At 41.1% G+C, this 16,643-nt stretch overlaps 1 protein-coding gene across 1 annotated transcript in view; it reads left to right on the top strand.

The window, feature by feature from the left end:
- The first annotated feature begins 13,601 nt into the window (after positions 1 to 13,601).
- Positions 13,602 to 16,643, top strand: part of zmat4a (zinc finger, matrin-type 4a) — a 99,704-nt gene continuing 96,662 nt past the window's right edge. Inside the window, 3 exon segments of the mRNA XM_026343823.1 lie at positions 13,602 to 13,652; positions 13,654 to 13,707; positions 13,709 to 13,819. Of these exon segments, the coding sequence (XP_026199608.1) occupies positions 13,602 to 13,652; positions 13,654 to 13,707; positions 13,709 to 13,819 (216 nt within the window).

Below are 16,643 nucleotides of genomic sequence, written 5' to 3' on the forward strand. Positions count from 1 at the left end.
AATTGGGGGACTTTAGATTTTGGCCTTAGTTATCTTCCCTCTGAGGTTATTACAGGGTTAGTGAAGGATATGCTGAGTGGCTCTTGACTGGCATTGTTTTCTTCCCTCTCCCATCACCCTAGCAGAGGTACTGAGCTTTAATCCTCTTTTTGTCCGTCCAGCAAGGTAAGAATAAGTGCAAGGTAACAGCCCACGGATGATTTCAAGTAAATGTGATTCACTATCTCCTCTAGCAGCAACATCAGTGCCACCACTGCGAGAGCCAGCAAGGTGGTAGGAGGATATGTTGACACCTGCACACGCTGAAGTCCCCACATGAGCAAATCAGAATGTGGTTCCTATCAGTGTCCTACACTAGTAGTTAAACAGACAAATACCAACCATTACCATGTAACACCAGAGCTGTCAACAACACAGATTTGAGATATTTGCCTCTGATTTTTTTTTCTTTTGCTGATATCTGCTACTTTATTATAATAACAAAATATAAATTGAATAAAATACAAATAAATAAGGCAAACTCACTGAAAAGGTCTGTTTCCGAGGGCTGGTTGTCTTGTGGAAAAGTTTTATGAAAAGAAAAGCAACAACAAAACAAAAACTTTTCAAAGAACACAAAGTAACTCTGCTCTCAGCAAAAGACAACATGGGTTAGGCCCACGGCTATTTGGCAGCTAGCACATGCTGTCTCCAGTGAAACTGCAGCTGAACTGAGGTGCTCCCAGCTCCAACAATCAACCGAACTGAGCAGCTTCCTTTGCTGGCTTTTAAACTGTAAGCTCCACCTATAACAATAAATGTCACCGTGGTGGAGTGTTTCAGATTTGCACAACAATATCAAAGTCACTGCATCCTCATTGAGAATTAACACGTTTTAATAGATGAATACACATTTTGTATAATATGATGCACATTCAGAATCAAACATTACCTAGTGATGTGGAATCCCAAAGTGTTTAACATTAAATAAAGATATTATGAAGTAACCATAAGAATAGACACTTTCTCTGGCCACAGTGGTCACAGTCTAGGAAGAAGGCTAAAAACACTGGGCCATTTGAAGATTTGACCCATGGCACACCAGCCCGATTAGTGCGGTACAATATAGAGTGCTATTACTCTGCTGGTTCCACAGTATAGCCTCCCCCAGCCGACAGACTGGCTGATCAGCACTCGATTCCCTGCTCCCAATTTCACAGGGGCTTGACCACTTTCTAGCAGCGGAGACAACCGCTGAAAAATAGCACTTGGCCAGGTTTCCATTGATCACAGTGTTTCTGCAGATGAAAACATCATGGTCGGTAACTGCAAGAAGTTCCATTAAAAACTCCTGAAATCCTAAAACGACCACACAGTGATCCCATTAAGACCTAATTGAAAACTAATTCCATGCTGTCGTTTGATACAGTTAATTTTTGCAAAACATTTGCCTAAAACGTATCTCTAGACATTCAACCTAAGCATTTCACATTTCAGAAGCTTCAGTAAAAGCTCCAGAGAAGTGTAAGATATCTGAGTAGATACAGCTGTAATGCCTTGCTAAAGGGCATTTCACCAGACTCTTGATGACTATTGACTGCCGATAAGGACTGAATCTGTGAAGTTGCCACCAGGCAATGCTCTACTGTTGGAGTGTCAGACATCTGATTGGATTTTCAGTGTTAGCTCATAATTGCAGGCCAATGTTAATTTCCCTCCCTCTCTTTGAGCAGGGGGATGGTGGGGGTCGACATGATGAATGAGATTTTGCAAACAGAGCATACAGCCAGCTATACAGGTCTATGTAGTACTGCTGGAAGCTGAGCTAGCATATATCTCCTAATAAATCACCCTATTGGACCGAAGGTGCACTGTGACAGGGGCTCAGCAGACACTGTACAGATGCCAACAACACATGCCAGACACAATTCAAAAAATAGATACAGGATACCATCAACTGATTCCTAAATCAATCCATGTCACTGATTAATGAGCAAAGATGGAGGACAGATGCTATCTGAAATTTAAGTTCCTCCAAGGTTGGCATGGGTATGTATTTTATTTTATCTGTCTGATAATCTGATATCTGTCTGTTTTATTTTATCTGTTGTGTTGCTACATACCAATCATCATATAGCAAATGAAAACACTGTTAGCATGTTACAGCTCAGTAATGACTGGTGGGGTAATATTTTAGAAATAACAAGTTAATAGTGGGGAAACAAAAAGTTAATTGTGGCTAATACCCTGTTAATAACCAGGTAAGAGTGTATTCTGTAATTGTTTGATAATATCAAGGTGATAAGAAGGTAATGTTCAGGTAGTAACAAAGTAACAAGCTCAAGCTCTATTGAAAAAAAAAACCATGATATTACAAAGTAATATTCATGGTTATTACTTATTATCAAAGTAATAACCATATAATAGCTTGATATGAGTAATGACTATAACTAGGTAATAATCAGTCAAAACCACATGGGTATTAATCTGAGACAGAAACACCAAGAGATGCTGTAATTACCTAGAAACACATCTGTAGCTTTTGTACTGTGAAACTATTAAACAGAGTTGTGAAATGCAAAAGCAGTTTCCACTTGATTTCATGCTAATATCTCATTAAATCATCGCCATGAGAAAAATGAAAGCTACAGAAGTGAAACTAAAGTAAATAAACGACCAAACATGAACTAAATGCTGGCCTACATAAATTATGAAACAATAAATCATGCTCAGAAGAGATTGAAGTTGAACATGAAGAAGAGATAAATTTGACTTTAAGTCCTAAAGGGCGACAGCTTCATTATTCAGTGTAATCCTAAATTCTGTTTGCCCAAAAATGACACACACATCTTCTTAATTACAATAGTAGTATTGTGTGTTGTGTTTGTGTCGCTTATTTAAGCAACAAACTGAACAGGAAGCAATCTTGTTTTCGCTGTGTGTCTCTGTATAATAAAGTGGATTTCAATGTGTGTATGTGTTTCTCAGCGCGTGTGTCTGTGAATGCGCCTTTTCATTTAATGCATGAACCTAAGTGGAATATATTTGCGTATGTGTGTCATCATGCAAATCACCATGCTAAGCATACTCATGTGCAGTGTGATGGCTGTGAGCATGACAGGTGTGTTTAGGCAAGTAATCACAAGTTGGCGAGCGTGTATGTCAATAGTGTTGCTGGATTTGCATATTAAATAAACAACCAAGGTTTTACAAAAGTTCTGTAATAATGGGGACATGGGAATCTGCCCCGAAACTCCTTGAAAGTAAAATATTTTTTAAAAAACATTTGCCAGCAAATATCTGGGGACGATAAATCCTTCTGTGCAGCTTGGAAACTCATTCTATCTCCTTTCAATGGCCTTAAAAACAAACTCCTGCTGTTCACTGTCATACACCCCTCACAGAAGGATGGAGTCATAACTCCATCACTAGTAGCTGCCAGCTTCACATAGAGTGATGCCTGTGGTGACCCAGAGTATCTAACCCTTCGTGGGGGAGGAGGGAAAGACAGGGCACTGTCAAAGGATCCTTGACTCAGAGCTGCGTGTTTGCGCTGGCAGTATTATTTTGGGCTCAGAGTGCATGTCTGCCAGATCGCAAAGAGCTTGACTCAGGCTGGAGCGTCTGTATGACAGCACAAGGATTAGCAGACCCAGTAGTCAGCCCTCCTACATCATTCTCTGTCATTGTTAGAGATGTCTTCACATTCGGAGGCACACACAGGATAGTGAAATATTAAAAACAAACAAGCAAACAAACAAAACAGAACTAGCTGTTAAGTCTGACAAGCTTGAAGCTCCAAATATAGGTTCATGTTTTAATAGTTTATTATGCAACTTAAAGCTGCACCAATCAAAGCACTGATGTTGACAACAGATCAAATAACTATGTATAATGTCAAAAGGTGTCACTCACAGTAACAAATCCAGAGAATATTATCTGCGACTCTTTGGAACATTTTAGTGTCTTTTAGCTCATTGTTTTGGTTCTGCCTCACCATTAGTCATTAGTGTTGTTTACAGACACAGCAGGCACCTGTTTTTACCACAAAATGTCTCCTAACTTACATCTCTATACAATTAAACTGCAAATGTGATTACGTTTTAGTGGCACATGTCATCATATTATTAATATATTCTAATTAAACATTTCTTTAAATAAAATGTTCCATTTCTTAAAGTGGAACGGAGGTGTTGGATGTGAATGGTGAAGGATTTGTGGCTGAGTTAAGGGAACAAAATTACTTTAAGTAGGGTTTGAGAAAAATGGTTTGTTTAATTTAATAAAACAGCCCAACCTAGAATTATAAGATAGCATAAGATGTTTCACTGCATGATGGAATATTTTGGTGGAATCTCGAGGATCAGATACCAGAAGAAAAGATAAACAGTTGTCTGTGTATTGATATGCTCAGTATCAACACACATTATTGTGTTCCCTACATAAACAGATTTATGATTGTAGTTAATAGAAACAAATGTTTGGAAGCCTTGTGGGTTCACCAAATGACAGACAGAGCTAGTCAATGAATATACAGCATTTATCAACTAAAAGGAAAGATACTGTAAGTCACTGTTTGCTCACACACATCTACACCATATCTACTTTATAAAGTAGGAAGATGAGGTTAGGAATTACCTGGTTGACTTCCAAATTATTAATTTTGAAAATTTGTCATGTCTGCAATGTTTCACACATCTTCAATTCATGAATTTATTACTTCATAAATTAATTATTGGAATTAATTTAGCAGCTCAACAGTGGGGTTATCTAGACCTTTCCCACCACTTACCATGACCAAATAGATAAACAGCATGGAGATTGCTTTGATTTGGTTGAGGAAACACTGTTGTGCACAACACTGCAGGTCACATTGTTTACACAATCACACATGAAACACATGAAATGACCTGCCTTTATCCTAGCATTGCATCAGTAACTGTAGGATATTAGAGAGTTAGTGTACATGTTTGTTGCAATGTCAGACTTCAGTGATCAAGTTTGCAGTCACCACTTGAAAATGTAGTACTGGCGACTAACAGTTGCACTTACTATGATCAGTGTTTAATTTTCATCTTTCTTAGAACATATGAAAAATAATCCTAAGTTGTCTGTGTGTAGTGACTTGCTGAAGGCAGAAGTGTGGAGAGACTGTGTTATGGGTGTGTATTGTCTTTAATTATGTTGTGAGCCCTCCTAATGACCTAAGTGGTGTAAATGTCTTATAGTAATGAGAAAGCTGCACCACAGATGAACTGTGCAGTCTTTATGACACACTGGAGAGCCTTTCTGTCCTAGCAGTACAATCTTCATACCACACCTTGATGGAGTTGGCACTGTATCTGTAAAAGTTGCTGAGGATTTTGGTTGGCATGCCAAACTTCCTCAGCTTCCTCACCAGTACAGTTTGCTTGGCTTTCTTTAGGAGCTGGTGGCTGTTGTGAGATCAGGAGCGATACTTGCTGATGTGGGTTCAAAGCAATCTTTATCTCAGTCACACTTATGCATCTTGGTGTTGGTTGCTCCTTCCTCCTCCTCCTAGCATCATCTCCTTGACCTTTTCTGCATTAAGGGAGAGATTATTTTCCTGGCACCAGGACACCACTTCTGCCCCCTGCCTATGGTATGCAGTCACCTTTTCACCAATCATCATCCCACTGACTGTCATCTGCAAACTTTGTAATGCTGGTGTCGTTCTGGGATGATACACAGTCATAGATGAAGAGGGTGTGAGCAGTGGATTCTTTGGGATCCTTGCGCTTACAGTTTTGATGTCACATGGTCTTTGTCCAGCTCTGACTGACTGGGATCTTTTTGTCAGCACCCAGTTACAGAGGAAAGGTGTCAGCCCAAGGGTGAGGAGCTTTTTGGGAGCTTGGATGGTGTGACCATATTGTCAAATGTCAAACCATAGTCATTAAATAGCATTCTCACATATTTATCTTTGCTTTTAAGTTGTAATATTCACATGGAAATCCCAAATGTTGTGTTCTTCACAGTTGTTGCCTCCCCAAATGCCAGAAAAATGTATTCTTGATTATGAGTGATGAGGGCCATAACTTTTCAACAGCTACAGATCCTCTGTGGCCACCTGAAAGCTCTTCATTCGTGAGCACATTTCTCTCAAAAAAAGTTTGTTTCTTTTTGTGCTTGTTTTCTACTCAATCGAGTACCGTTGTATACAAACATATATTGTCTCATAATTGTAGTGTGTGTGTGAGTAATTGCCTGGTGTGCTGCACTGAGCAATTTCAATCAAGTGCTCAACAATTGAGGACTAGCGTGCATCCAGCCATCTATGTCCTCTTACCATATCTGCTCATTTACCACCAGGACCTCTGCAGAATATAAATCAGAGGGCCTGCATTTATTTAAAAAAAGTGACAGAGAGGTAAGAGAGGAGGCACAGAGAGAAAGAGGGATAATCAAACCCACCAGTCAACTGTGACCTTGTGTGATCAGCCAGGTGCGGATGTGTGTTGCATTCAAGGACCTGAAAATAACACTGTTTTCCCCTCTACCAAAGATAGTTGAGTGATCTTTCACTAACTCTAATCTAACCACCTCAATATATTGTCTGTAACTAACCAAAAACAGCTCTTAAGTAAAAAACCAAGTAGTACAACATATTATGGTTTGATAATCACCTATTGTACTAAAGGTGTAAAAGTAACATAACAAGTAGAAATACTTAAATAGAGTACTTCAAAATGATACTGCAACTGGTAATGCCCCTTTAAAAGGTGAGAAGTGACTGTTACCCTTTTTTGAATAGTAGGTAAAAGAAGGAAGAGTGACATCTTTGTGCACACCAAAAGTTACAGTGATGTATGGGAGGTTTAAGTGAATGAAGGTGAGGAATTTGTAGAGGAAAGGTACTATGAGAAACAAATACATGTTTGTGTGTAGATGTATGTGCGTTTGTGTGAACCCTGCTGGCATATCCCCCTGCTCCCTGCAACAGTGAAACTCATATTTCACCTGTCAGGATCTGTCATCTCCACCACTGTCATGTCATTCCCCTGAGACCCCTGTCTTCTCTGTCTGGCCTCTTTATGCTGGTTGGCAGCTGCATATGTGTGTGTGTGTGTGTACCTGTGTGTATAAGGGTAATGCCAATGTACTGTACCAGGCTGATTTTGGAATTATTATAAAAAAACTTTATATCACCCAGTCTAACTCTACTTAGAATAGATTGAGCTTCTTCTGTGATGGAGTCACTATATTAGTTCTGTGCTTTGATGATTTAGTGGTGCAGTCAGCCCTGCAGCATGCCAATGGCACAGAATATGTTCCCCTTGGAAATCTACTTGATGACGCCTGCCATAGACCTTGAGACTCTGAGCGTTCTGCTGCTGAAACAAAAGTAACTTACAGTCTGTACAGTCCCTAAATGTCATTTAGCTGATGTCGGGTTGCACACCATACACCTTCTGGTATCCTTAAATGTAAACTCTGCACACAGAGTTATGTCAAACCAAGTGACCACCAAAGCAGTCTACTTATGAAAGGAAAAGTGAAGATAGCACCTTTTGTTTAAACCCATGTATTAACCCATTAATGTACAATATTTTTCATGTGAGCAAACGTATTGGAACAGATAGACTTAAAATAGAGTGAACAAGACTTAATATTCAGTTGTAAGTCCTTTGCTTGCAATAACTGCATCAAGCCTGTGACCCACTGACATCACCAAACCTTTGCATTCTTCTTCTGTGAGGCTTTTCCAGTGGTTCACTGCAGCCTCAGTTGTTGTTTGTTTTGGGTGGTTACTCCCTTCAGCCTCTTCTTTAGCAGGTGAAATGCTTTACAGGGTTTAAGTCTAGAGACTTGTCCAGTGTAAAACCTCCACTGTGTTTCACAGATGAGCTTTTCCATCACTTTGGTAACGGTTCATCTTTCATTTCATGTCTCATCAGTCCATAAAACCTTGTCCCAGATTTTCTGGGGCTCATTTCTGTACTTTTTGGCCAACTCTAGCCTGGCCTTTCTGTTCTTCTTGCAAATAAGTGGTTTACATCTTCTGGTGTAGCCTCTAAATTTTTGTTCATGAAGTCTTTCGCAAACAGTAGATTGCAAAGACTTCACTCCTGCCCTCAGAAAGTGTTGCTGATGTCACTAACAGTTGTTCTGGAGTCTTTCTTTACAGCTCTCACAAGGTTTTTGGCATTAACTGCTGTTGTCTTCCTTAGTCTACCTGTTAGACGTTCGTTACATAGTACACCAGTGGTTTCTTTCTTTTTCATGAGATTCCAAATGTTAGTACTGGCTATGGCCAATATTTGTGAAATGGCTCTGATTGGTTTTTTAAATTTTCTCTCAGCTTCAAAATTGTTTTTCACCGATTGATAGCACTCTGGTTTTCTGTTGGTTACATTGCAGTCAGAATAGACTAAACCCAAATCTGAAGCTGAGCGCAGATATTCAGTGCTATTTACTTTTCGATTAATCAATATAATAGGGCACACCTCGGAAAAAAAACACACCTGTCAGTCACATTTTGTGCTCCATCAGAAACTTATTTAAACAGATGTTTTCTCACACATGTTAAACCTTGATTAAGGTTTTGACTTTAAAATTAATTCAAATGTTTTTATGTTATTTTTATTGTTATTATATTCAAATGTTTGCAAGTGTGCTGGCAGTGGATTTCATATCATTACAATTTGTGATTACATGGTGTAAGACATGGTTATTCTGCCCAGACACTGCCAATTGCATTCTCAGTATATAGTATCTGTTTTTATTGTAGAAAGACTTGAACGTTGAGTTGGAAATCTGGTTAAGCATGTCCATCATATAGGATTTATTCCATTCAATAGGATGACTTTGACTTAGATGGGATGACAGAAAATGTCAAGGAATGAAAGGAATGTTTTGTCACATGCTGTCGACAGCTGTGTTTTTAGTTGACTAGTAAGTAAAGTACAATAATATAATATCACATAATACAATAACCATGTTATTGTATTATGTGATGTGATCTGGTCGTAGATTTACTTTAGTTTGTCGAGTTGTGCACTCTACAGGAGTATTATTTGGAGTTCTTGTGATTGATTTGAATGAGAGGGTCTTGTTAACTTTGTATACATTTGGTGTGTGTGATCACCACTTTTTTTTTTTTTTTTGCTTCCTTCCTGAGCCAGACAAAATGCTGTGAGTGATAAAATACAACCACATAGACATTACCTAAGATTCCTGTTAATTTACAATTGAAAATGTAAACATACCATTGCACAGATACATTTGCAAAACAGTCCAGCCACAGTGGCAACAATATACAGTAGTCAAGATTTGAAGTGGATCAAAAAAGTTTCAAAATTGTAAGATTCTAAGACAAGAATGGGCACAATTCACACATGGCATTTATATAAATCAGCTGTTCCCTGTTTCCAAGATTATCAGTCTTGTGGCATCAATCCAGATCGTAAGACCTCACTCTTCTCTCTAGCCATGTTTTCCTGGTGTGATTGCTATTATGTTTTTGTCACCTGCCTTCTGCCTTGGACCCTGCCTTTGGCTTTGCCCATGAATGAATACCGTGTTTATCTGCCTGCTTGTGTTTGGATCTTTTGGTCATATCTTTCTGCTGGCTCCTGGACCTGGGCTGGACCTGTGGATACCCACCCTGGATCTCGGACTTCACCCTCGTTATTAATGTGTTTTTCTTTTTCCTGCTTTCTGTGATTTTTTCATTCTCTATTTTTGGTGATCAACTTGTCTCACTTTTGTGGTCTAACTCTACGACGCCACTTATCGCCATAAGAACAATGCCAAACTGGCATCTACCATCTCTTGTACAATAAACTTGGTTTCTCTTTCAAACAACCTGTGGCTTTTTAATCAGGTCCAACCTCTTTCATTACACAGAAATCTTTAAAGTGATATTTTGCTAATTTAGGGTTTCTGTATTTTTTTCTGGGGCTCCATTGACACAAAATTAAAGGATTTCCAAATTAAAAAAATGCAATTATATGTTATGCTTGCTCTTTGTACAACAGTTCCTTTAGCCTGAAGACAAAAAAAGCTTGAGATCCTGTTTATCTAAGACCTCCCTCCCCCCTTCCTCCTCTGTTCTGATTGGCTGGCCTGTGGAAGTCTTCTTGTGGGCTAAACTATGCCCAGATTGAACAGCACCATCCTTCAGCAACAACTTAGCTGAAAAACCTGCTGCATAGTGAGGGAAGCTTGTGAAAACAGAGTGGACAGATAAAAATGTTGCTTGATCTGCAGGTGCATTGATTGTTGTTTTATGGTTTTGTCTTTAGGACAATTTAGAAATGAGTACAATGTTAACCTGAGACAGTGGTCCTTTTAAGAATACGAGTGGATACATTTTTTCTAATTGCATCTAAAGACAGTTTTTCAGAAAATGTCACCTCACACATATCGCCACAGTACAGATAATGATGTTTTGGTTTATAAGCTTGTTGGATACATCAATTATACTTTTCCATTCTTGAATGTGATATTTCTCTTCAGCTTGCAGCTTGTTTAGGGTCACAGTCAGTTGGTTGCTATGGACTATGAGACAGAGACTGATGGTGGCATTCTCTTTCTTTGTGCGGCAGCTCAAACAAAAAATACACACACACACACAAAAAGAGGGAAAGACAGGAACCAAACCAGCGTGCCAGCCACAGAAAGGCATATGTGCTGCAGGCTGACATAAAGGCTCCCCACTACAACCTGGGTCGGGTTTGAAAAGCTTAATTGCAGCTCCCTGCTGTGTTCAGAATAATATAACCTCATTCACGTGCACTTGTTTGAACTTTTGGTAAGGATCCACGGTCTACTGAGAAATGATTCCTGCTTCTTTTCCTCTGGGAACTGTGCACAATGTAATATATTACTGGATTTCACCCATAATTTAACAACCTTTAGGAATGGCCTATATTTGGCCGCTTGTGCTTCATGAGATAACTGTTAGTTTTTGCTTTTTATGCTGGTTTCTATGGGAGTCCCTGCAATTATGCTTCTTATGCTAAGTGCAGCTATTTATCACAAACATGTATATACCTTGCAACATGCAAATGAGTAGCCGACACGCTAAGCCTATAAAGGAGGTGGGAATCCAATTTTGGAAACGATATAAAAGAGGGAAGAATTAATATTCAACACTCTGCTACAGCCACTCCTCCATAATGCATATCATGAATGTATTCCACTACTGAGCACTGAGTAATGAGATGCAAAGAAATCTACAAATGAACAAAAATAGATCGCGTGGCCCTGACACATTTTCTCATCTCACGGCTCCATTCAGGGGCCAGTGTGCAGCTGTGATCAAAGAACACTTCTCCAGGGGGAGCAGGGTGTCCTGGTAGTGAGGCTGGCCGCTCCTAACTGGAAGGTCACAGGTTTGGTTCCCGCAGTGGCTCGTGCATCCAGCCAGGTTCTGAACGCCTACCTGCTCGATATCTGCAAGGCACTCTGGATAAACACTGAAGATGGAAATGTGGGAGACAGAAGCCCCCAAGGATGTGACATGTTTTTCGCTGCAAACATACCTTGTCGTGACTGTCTGACCATCTGGACTATGGGTCCTGTGCTCAAGGGCAGATGAAAGACACTTGCATGTTCCAGCTTTTTTTTCTTTCTCCCTCCTTCTCTGCTGAATTCAGTTCTGTACTGACCTGATATTCTGACCTAGTTGAAATAATCAGCAGTAGATATATTTTGCAAATTACATGGCTGACCCTATTTGCACATAAATGCTGCCCAGCAGCTACACGCCACCTTTAAACCTCAACCCACATTCTGAAGCAGTGAAGGAGAAAATCTCTAGGAGCTAATATCAGTATCTAGCATATTCTGTATTCTATTCTGTGTGTGTGCAGCTGCTGCACTACCTGCAGACTACAAGCTATGGGGAACATGAAGCATTAGAGCTCCATAATTGCTGGGTTATTCCCAGCACACATGCTAAAGCAGTGGAATTACATTTCCTTTGACTGTAGCAGCAGCAAGTTTACAATTACATGAGTAAATACATTTAACCATCAGCCTGGATTTGACATTTCTCAGGTTTAAAGGTTTTAGAAGGCAAATGCTGTTGTCCTGCTGGCTTGCAGCAGCCTACTAGAAGCAGCAAGTAGACCTTGAGTTGTGATGCGCTGTCTGACTGAGCAGGTCACTGACCTCCTTGTTTATACAGGACAAAATAAACCTTTTTGGTCAAATGCTCCTAAGGCAGCATAGTAGTTTTTCACTGCATTCCAAATTCAATTCTGTACTATAATAAGTGTGTTCGAAGACAGGAACAGATAGCAGGTTATATTTTGTCAAACGACTAGAAACTGTATTTGAAGAAAAGTTGCAGTTTAATCTAAAATCTGTAACTTGTTATTTCGCTTTCGCTCGTTTATTCACTGGCCAACTTTTGCATTTTCTAGATATAAGCAAAGACAGGACAGAGGCATGTTTATCACCGTGTTACATCACCGTCCCTTTAAATTGCACTTTTTATTCTTGACAGATACTGTAGAGAGCTTAACGCACACTTTAATATCCAGCAGACTGGACTACTGTAGTGCTCTCCTATCTGCTCTAGCCAAAAACATTGTTCATCAGTTACAGCTCATTTAGAACTGCTCAAGTCCTGAACCAGAGGGAAACTAGTTTAAAAGTCCCATTCTCTGGCACAAGTGTATTCATTGTTTCAAAGTGCAGACCATGAACACACGAGGAGCCAGCTTTTAGTTTGTATGCTCTGAGATGTTGGGACAGTCTGACTGAGGTCCTGAGAGAACTACTGAGCGTATCAATATTTTTAAATGCAAACTTAAAACCTGTTTATTCTTTATAAACCTGTTAATTATTATTATTATAATTATCATGCTCTTCTGTGAGCATTTGTCTCACAGTTTTACGTCCTATTAGTTTCCTTTGATGAGTCTTGTTCTTCGAGTTGGTTGATTCATTGATGATGCTTCATGCATTTTCAGTAGGAAACAGCTCTGGACTGCAGACAGGCCAGTCAAGCACACTTTGTCTGCGTCTATGAGGCCACGCTGTTCTGACACATTTAAAATGAGGTCCGGCATCATCCTGCTCAAATACCCGCTGGGTCCCTGTGTTGCCTGGCATATAGTAGGCTATGTCTCTGTAAAATCCCCTGTACCTCGATATGTATGCAAGTCACTGGGTACCGATGCACATTTTTCAGGATGTCTGGACACCTGCACTGAAGCTACACTGCTTTACTCCAGTCCACTATTGTGTATGCTGTGGCTATACTGTATAGCGGATTGCACTTTATGATAAGGGTACATGAATTATCATGAGTTTGGGCAGAATTTTATATCATTTTGATAGATGTGACAAACTCATGGCAGGTGTTCGCTCGGCCTGAGTACAGCCTCTGTACTCTGCTCTCAGCTCTTGGTATTTCTCTGGCTTCTCATGTTCCTTCCTTCTGATGTTGCCATCACTTGGGGTTGCTGTATGTCTGCTCAGTACTGGTACTGGTCAGGACTCTAGTTTGACTTTTGCACTGTATAAATCAAATTTTATGTGTGTTTTTTTAAAAAGCAGCTCGTCACTTCATTTGAAGGCCAGTTTTCTCATTTACTGATGTGAGCTGACACTTCCTACCCTGCCCCAGCGAACCGACGCGGCTGATGAGCGCGGCGCGGCCAATGGGAGCGGAGCGGGGCGGAGAGCAGGCGGCTGATTGTACTCCAGTGTAGTACCGCTGCCAACAGTAGGCGCGTCTCCCGCTCTGCCTCCTTTATCCAGCATCCTCTGGTTAATGGATTACACAGTTTCCCTCCAAGTGCAACATCAGCTGGCGGTGTTCCCGACGCACTTCTATCAGGGCTACAGTGTGGAGTTACAGGTACATTCGTTTTCATCCCACTCGTCCCGTCCTCTTCTGTTTCCCTCTCCTCTTCTCGTCTCCTGTCTGTGATAAGAGGCGCGCATGAGTGCAGAGGAGTGAGTGGGACTTTGTGGAGATGCTTTACTGCAGGGGAAAGGCATGGTCGTCGTGTTGCATGCTGATTCTGCTTGGTTTTATTTTATTTATTTCTTTGTTTGTTTGTTTTGTCTTGTTGCGCGTTGCAGCCAGGACACGGAGCGGAGGCTGGCTGTGCGCAGGCAGGGCAGGTGGACACGGTGTGTGTGTGTGTGTGTGTGTGTGGGGGGGGGGGGGGGGGGGGGGGGGGGGTTAGAAAGTAGTACGCGGTGCAGCCTGGTGGAGGTTCACCTCACGTATCATAAACAGGTCCTGCGTGCTGGTACAGTACGTGAGGTTGGTCCGGGGACACCCCGGGGCGTCCTAAAGGGAGTCCCCTCACCGTAAATAGAGCAGCCAAATCAGTGTGACGATAGTTTGAAACAAATCTATCACTCACTTCTTTGTTGTTAAAGCTGCTGCATCCCAGAGGCAACAGAGTTCCAGTGAAGTGGTGATGCAGCGGATGTTTGCTGCTGCAACAATCTCAGCATCAGCACCTCCACATGTCTCATCACCACAGGTTGTTCTGCACGCAGGAGGATGGTCTGTCAGCTCTGTCAATGGTGACAGATGGGGGGTCAGAGGCTGACATGGAGCAGAGGGCTCTAAAAAGAGTTTCCAGGGTGAGAGTTCAAACTGCATTCTCAACCAACAAGTGACCTGATCTGTTAATGGGTTAAACTGACCAACTTTCTTTCAGAGCACTGTTAAATTAGAAATGACAGTATATTAATACTACAAATAGTTTACATGCAATAATATGTTTATTCTAATAGTAAAACGTTTAAAAACGGTGCTAAGTGTCCAGGATGACTTTTTTTTCTGCCCAATGGTCAAAACCCCAAAGATGCTCTGACATTAAAATTGAAAAAAAGACAACAAACTGGTAGCTCACCAGTATTCGTCGACACACTCAGACTCATCTTTAGCTTACATAATTAGCGGATACATTCGCCATTCGGAAGTTCAGTGTCCGTTTCGCTCTCGCTCAGAAACAGAACAGAAAGTATGGAAAGTACGCCTTGATGTGTGTGTTTTTCTGCACCCATACATTGTCCACTTTGGCGTTTTAAAATGTGTCTCCATTATCCTGTTGGTTATTGTCTCTATCGATTCATCTTCTGACTCTCTGGTCGGTTTAACCAGCTCCTTCATTTGAAATGAATTCATTATCAACACTGTGCCAGGTTTGTTGGATTTCATTGTTTTCTGAAGTGAGCTGATCAGGGCTCTGCTGGGAACTGTGCGGCACATTAACCCAACTCCAGAATATGTATCATAAGCAGACACGTGAAAAGAATCCTCTGTGACGCTCCGTAATTGTTTGTTTGTTTTCTGCGGACTGTTTGTTTTAGGAGCACTGTGGGTGTCACTTTGTTTAAACTTCTCCTGCAGCCCTGCTCCAACACATCTACAGTAGATACAGTAGATGGTGGGTTTTATTCTGCAGCCTAAAGCATGATGAAGAGAAGGAAGAATGAAGCGTCTACACACACACACACACACACACAGACAGCCGTGCCAACCTGAGAAACCACACGATATCATCACCACCTCCTCCCTAAAACCACAAGATGGCCCCATCCTGGCACTATCGGAGCTTTTTGAAATATTTCCTGTGACACAGACCTGTCCTCACCACTTGTTCTCTTCCTCTAAGACGCCGCGTGATGAAAGCCGGGCCCCAAACAGCAGCACGCTCCCAACAGTCCCAGATAATAAAGCTCCCGCGTCAACCCTTTTCTTAAATATTCCAGTGATTTTCTGCCTGTGTTCTGTTCCCTCTAGTCATCCTTTCTATTTTTGAAAATATTCAAGTAGGAGGGGGGGGGACGCACTTCCATTGCCCTGTCTGTAATTTGTGATGCCTACGAACGCACGGCTTTGATGCTCAGTGCCTCAGCGGCGTCGATGATCGTCTGCTTTTGTGAAGTAAAAATGACCCTGACTGTGTGATGCTTTCTATTGGTTGTTTTCGTTGTTGTTGTCACTTCAGTCTCCATTATTTAGCGTACAGAAGGTCAACAGAGATGGGCCTCAGGGCTTTTATAAATAGCACCCAAAGTAACAAAAGAGCTCTGATGGTCGTTTATTTTCACAGGCTGGAGAGCGAGAGGCAAAAAGCAAAGCAAGAGAAACAGGGATTTAATCCGAGCTGAGGAACATCTAGTTCTGGTTTCTCATAGCAGAACAGAAAAGCACATTTTAGCATCTTTGTTTATCTTTATGTTACACATCATAGATGCTTTACTCTACTGATCTTGTCTCACAAACCTGTGAATGAGTTTCAAGGTACAATTTAACCCCCTCTTGAAAGAAAAAATTGTTCAGTAGATATCAGCCGCCCCCCCTCTGGACTCTGTGGAGACTGTGGCCTCGAGGATTTCTATTGAATGTACTCTAAAATGCCTGAAGTGCTCAACGTGATCCAGTCGAATCTGTCAGGGGCTGGGCCAGGAGGGGATAAAGAGCAGCAGAAGAGTCGGGACTTCAAACATCAGTTGTTTTCATGGATATGAAAGTTTTCTGATCCATTTTTTGGCTGGATATGACCCAACCTGGTGCAGGGTTCCCTCCAGGATTTGGCACAGAACATCGACTCTGACCCTGTTCTGGGAGGTGGAACTAAGACATGAGACTGTGAAATAGGGTATCATCGGTATTTGATGCCCTGGGTGGATGGATTCTGAGTCTCATGCAACAT

Source organism: Anabas testudineus, chromosome 9 (assembly GCF_900324465.2).
Source record: "Anabas testudineus chromosome 9, fAnaTes1.2, whole genome shotgun sequence".
NCBI lineage: Eukaryota > Metazoa > Chordata > Actinopteri > Anabantiformes > Anabantidae > Anabas > Anabas testudineus.